This window comes from Poecilia formosa, unplaced genomic scaffold (assembly GCF_000485575.1).
Source record: "Poecilia formosa unplaced genomic scaffold, Poecilia_formosa-5.1.2 Scaffold480, whole genome shotgun sequence".
NCBI classification, from domain to species: domain Eukaryota; kingdom Metazoa; phylum Chordata; class Actinopteri; order Cyprinodontiformes; family Poeciliidae; genus Poecilia; species Poecilia formosa.
In genome coordinates this window covers 186986-191387 of record NW_006800419.1, presented here as the reverse complement: position 1 = coordinate 191387, position 4402 = coordinate 186986, and the positions used below count along the sequence as shown (strand labels likewise).

Sequence of the window (4402 nt, the reverse complement as noted above, 5' to 3'; positions counted from 1 at the left end):
CTAGCCGAAGCTATCAGGATTTACCCGGAACTAGCCGAACATAACCGGCTGAACGTTGGTGTGTGCAGGCAGCAGCAGCCGTACCGCGGCGGGGGCCACGGCTGGGACCGGGCCCTCCAGGCTCAGCAATCTGCGTACCAGCAGAACCTGAACCGCGGCGGGGTGGGACCGGGCGGCTACCAGCAGCGCTACGACCAGCGCCGGGAAGACTGGGGCGATCGCCGTGACAACCGGGGCCAGCAGCAGGTAAACATCTGGGATCAGATGGATCCCAGTTTAACTCTGGTTCTGACCCAGTTCTGCTCATCACATCCTGACGGGCCAGTCAGATCAGAACCACTTTGATTTTTCTAGATTTTCATCTTAAAAAAACAAAACGGAAAAATCAATGTGAAACTTAAAGTTCAGACTAAAATTAGTCAGAACTTTAATTTTTACTTCAGATTTTTGCATTTTTAATCTCCCTGCAGTCCGATCCGAGCTGAGTGGTTTTAATTTAACGGAGCTCCAGTTTAAACTGGCAGAATCCTAGTTTGACTAAGGAAGTCTAGTTGATCAGAACCGAATCCGGAACCGTCTGGGTTTTATCCGGTGACATTAGAACCAAGTTAATCATCAATCTGTTTTCCTGCTTTTATTATCATCCAGATTTTCCCATCGGACAAAATATATTTGGGAAGTTTTTTCCTCAACTGATCAAATTCAAAATAATCCCCCTTTTGGAATGAAAATGTTATTTACACGTTGAAATGATGAAATCTGTTTAAAATGATTTAAACACTTTGTTGTTTTCTGTCGTGTTTTAAATGAAAATGTATTTTTTTTTCCCAGTCGGAATGAAAGCAGCTTCTTTGTTTTCCAGGCCAGAGGATTCCCTCTTCCTCCTCCATCCAGACATATCCACTGGAATAACTGAATTTTCCAGGATGGGAAAATTTTTTAAATATTTTAATTTTCTCTGTACAATATTTTCATCTTTTTAAAACCAGCTTGTAAAACGTGATGTTGACGTTTTGTTTCTGAGAGAAAATTGTGGAATAAAACAAATGTTGCTGGGATTAAATGTCTTCGGATTATTATTTTTTTCTCATTTTATTTAGATTCAGTTCATTGAGACAAAGGAAATAATTTTAAATAGAATAAAAATCCATTTTTTTACATGAAATATTCCGTTTTTAAAAGGAAACAGTCATGCCTGAACAGAACCGGCTTTCATTTCCACTTCAGTTTTGGAATCAGCGTTATCAGCAGACTGGACTAGTGAACCGGAACTCTGAGGAATATTCCCTTAAATCCAGGAGGAAGTTCTGGTTCTGGTCCTGTTCGGTTTTATTTCTCCTCCATCCCGCTGGAAGTCGAGTCTCTGCATAAAGGAACCGAGGTTTTACACGCGGAAATAAAAACTGGATCATTTTCCCTCTTGCGGTCCTGTGTCGGAAATGTTCTCCAGTTTTCCCGGTTCTACCAGGTTCGGCCGTACAGTAAATTGGATCCGAGCATGCTGCTGGTGTACTCGATGAGCGCCGCGTCCGTCTGCGTCAGGTTGATGTGCGGCTGCAGGCCGAGCGGCGGGCTGGGGCACAGATCCGCCGGCTGCTCCGGGGAGGACCGCTGGCTCTGGTTCTGGTTGGCTACCGCGTCAGCAGAGCCGGCCTGGCGGGTCCCGGTGTGGCTCGGTTCGCCCCGGCGGCTCCTATCTGCCTTGGAGAGGAGCGGGGACCCGGCGGAGGAGCGGCGGGAGGCCGCGCTATGGCCGCCGGCCTCCTGCTGCTGCTGGGCGGCCTTGTCCTTGGCCTGCCGCTTCAGCTTGTAGCGGTGGTTCTGGAACCAGATCTTGACCTGGTTCGGGCTGAGGTGTATGAGGCCGGCCAGGTGTTCCCGCTCCGGGCCGGACAGGTACTTCTGCTGCTTGAAGCGCCGCTCCAGCTCGAACACCTGCGCCTGGGAAAAAAGGACCCGCCGCTTGCGGCGCGGCGCGGCGTGGAGCGACAGCACCGGCTTGGAGCCGGGCTCCATCCCGGCCAGGCCGCCCACCATCCCGGGGAGGCTCACCGCGCTCGGGGCGCCCATCAGCCTGGAGACTGGGAGAGACTGAGTTAAAAACTAACCTGGAAAAATCCGCCAGTCATAAATAAAAATTATTTATAGTTAATTTTACTTTTTATTCTAGTTTCTTTATTCTCTAAATAATGAAAAATTTAAAACACATTTAAATGTTTAAAAAATGTATTGAAGGAAAATGAACAAAATTGCAACGAAATTCTGTCCTTTAAGCAGATTAAAAAGTAATTTAGACTTTTATCTGCAATTCGACTAAAACTCAAGTTTAAAGTAAAGATTCATTTTCTTTACATTAAATTATTTTTAGCTCAATTCATAAAAATCAGACTTATTTTAATAAACTTTATCCACTCTACGGGGGATTAAACAAACCCGAACTATTAAATTCAGTTAAATACTATAGCTGCAATTCACAACAAATGTCTCAAGGTTTTTACAAAAATTCAATAATTTCGATTTAATCATCTAAATATCCAAAATGTTCCCAGCTATAAAACTAATTATTCAAAGTAGAATAAAAAGTTTAAATCTCAGCAGACTGACTCTACTGGACATAGAACCAGTTTTTCGCACTTTAAATAAATCAAGGAGCGGTTCGGGCCGGACTCACTGCTCTGGTAGCGGGACTCCGGGCCGCCGTACCAGGCGGCGGGCCCTCCGCTCCGCCCCGGCTCCTGGAGCAGCTCCCCGCCACCGCCGAACCCCGCCGCGGCCCCGGAGAACTGCGGTACCCCGGGGGGAGTGTGGTAGGCGGGTCCGGGGCCCAGAGCTGAGGAAGAAGAGGGAGTGGGCAGGTGGTGATGATGGTGGTGGTGGTACAGGTGGTTCTGGTTCTGGATCTGGGTCCCAGGCTGCCGGTAGGCCCCCAGCGGGCCGGGCTCCATCCCTCCGAATCGGCGGTACGCCTCCTCCATCGGGCTCAGGATGTCTGTGACTGAGTACGGCGTGGACAGCTTCGGGCTCATGGACAAGCTGCGCGGTCCGGTTCGGATCGGCTCTGTGCTGGATGCTGGTCCGCCTCCCTCTCGCGGGCCCCGTCCCGGTGGGGGCGGAGTGACGGAGAGGTTCGGTTCGGCTCTTCAGAACTTTCTCAGATCTGCAGCAGGAAACCGCGCAGCGCGTGCAGCTTTCACCTGTTCAGGTTTCAGCGATGCGGGGCGCGTGAAGAAGCGCGTGCACGAGAAGCGTTCATGTGGAAAACCACATGACGTTTCCACCTGTTGCAGGGAACACAGGTGCAGTTGTTCGGAACCAGCGGGTTCTGCCGCATGCAGCGGATTTTCTATGGAGTGAAAATAGTCTCAAAATATCTGTGTGTGTAAAAGTATCTGTGCGTGTGTAATACTGGATTTGTAAACCTTAAAAATAAAACAAACCTTCTCCTTCGCCTATACATGTTGAAAAAGTACACACAAATCACCTGGTACACACACACAAAACTGCATTTACACACAGATCCAGTTCCAAGTGCACAACTATTTTGAGACTCATTTCACGCTTCGGGGAAGCTCCGAGATTTGTGCAGATGATGCGTTTACATGCTAGTAAAAGCTGGGACATCTGAGTTTTGCTCTGAGTCTAGTGCTTTTATCCTCTGACGTTTCTCACTGTGCCGAAGTGGCAAATACGTTAGTTCGTGGAAAACGGTATATCTCAGCACTTCCTTATAATATCCTAAAATTATTTATAGACATATTGTGCATTTTTGAACGGTACAGGAGACTAAGTGGTCTGAAAAACGACCACTAGGTGGCGGAATGGTTCGCTGGCCGGAAAAATAGCCAGGCAAACCCAGAAGCAATACGGAGCGTCCCGCTGGTCTGTCCTCTGAAGTAAGTAGGAGCTAAACCTGCAGGCTTTGCCCTCCGATTATAATGAGACATGGAGTAATTATAAATGATTTCAGGTTATGTTTTATATGTCTGGTATTTTATACTCTGCCCTCCTCATATGTTTCTGTTAGCAGGAGCTAATGTTTCTGTCAGCTATGCTACTTTAGTTGTTGGGAGTCCGTGTATTTTTATTGTCTCATTCTGCACAGTTTGAATATTTAATCCATAAAAAATGATCTCTGTGTGGTTCTTACAGTTTCTGTTTTGCCCAAAAGGTTCCAATCACATTTCTAAGTCAAGTTGCTGACTGATATTTGTATCTATAATTTGTGAGATATTCTGATTTGCCTTTTACTTTATTCACTAAGTGAATATAATTAAGTGAAATAAATTGTTTTTCAATTCTAGTTTATTGACTTTCTATGTATAAATAACATTTTATATTTATCTCTACACAGGACGAAACGACTGAGTGATGGATCAGGTCTGGTGTTATTTCACTTTCTGGA

General features: G+C 46.5%; 2 protein-coding genes across 4 annotated transcripts in view; one reads left to right on the top strand and one right to left on the bottom strand.

Annotated features, from left to right (window-relative positions):
- Positions 1-1063, top strand: part of xrn2 (5'-3' exoribonuclease 2) — a 17707-nt gene extending 16644 nt beyond the window's left edge. The window contains exons 31-32 of one of the 3 annotated variants that reach the window (XM_016664335.1): positions 69-246; positions 863-1063. In XM_016664335.1, the coding sequence (XP_016519821.1) occupies positions 69-246; positions 863-916 (232 nt within the window). In that variant the 3' untranslated portion in view covers positions 917-1063. Of the gene's footprint in view, positions 1-68; positions 753-862 lie in introns of those variants that run through there. The other 2 variants (XM_007578448.2, XM_016664337.1) reach the window with 2 other exon arrangements.
- A 61-nt stretch (positions 1064-1124) lies between these two features.
- On the bottom strand, positions 1125-3380 carry nkx2.4b (NK2 homeobox 4b). Its single transcript, XM_016664327.1, has 2 exons — positions 2610-3380; positions 1125-2103 (listed from the first exon to the last, which is right to left on the bottom strand). The coding sequence occupies exons 1-2, from the start codon at positions 3024-3026 to the stop codon at positions 1462-1464; spliced, it is 1059 nt and encodes a 352-aa protein (XP_016519813.1). The 5' UTR covers positions 3027-3380; the 3' UTR covers positions 1125-1461.
- Between the last annotated feature and the right edge of the window lie 1022 nt (positions 3381-4402).

What these genes read in the sequence shown, in the direction of transcription:
- nkx2.4b (XM_016664327.1), bottom strand. Translation starts at nt 3,026, where the DNA reads ATGAGCCCGAAGCTGTCCACGCCGTACTCAGTCACAGACATCCTGAGC. An exon ending in AAAAACTGGTTCTATGTCCA is followed by an intron (nt 2,104 to 2,609) that starts GTAGAGTCAGTC and finishes TTTCCAGGTTAG; the next exon opens with TTTTTAACTCAGTCTCTCCC.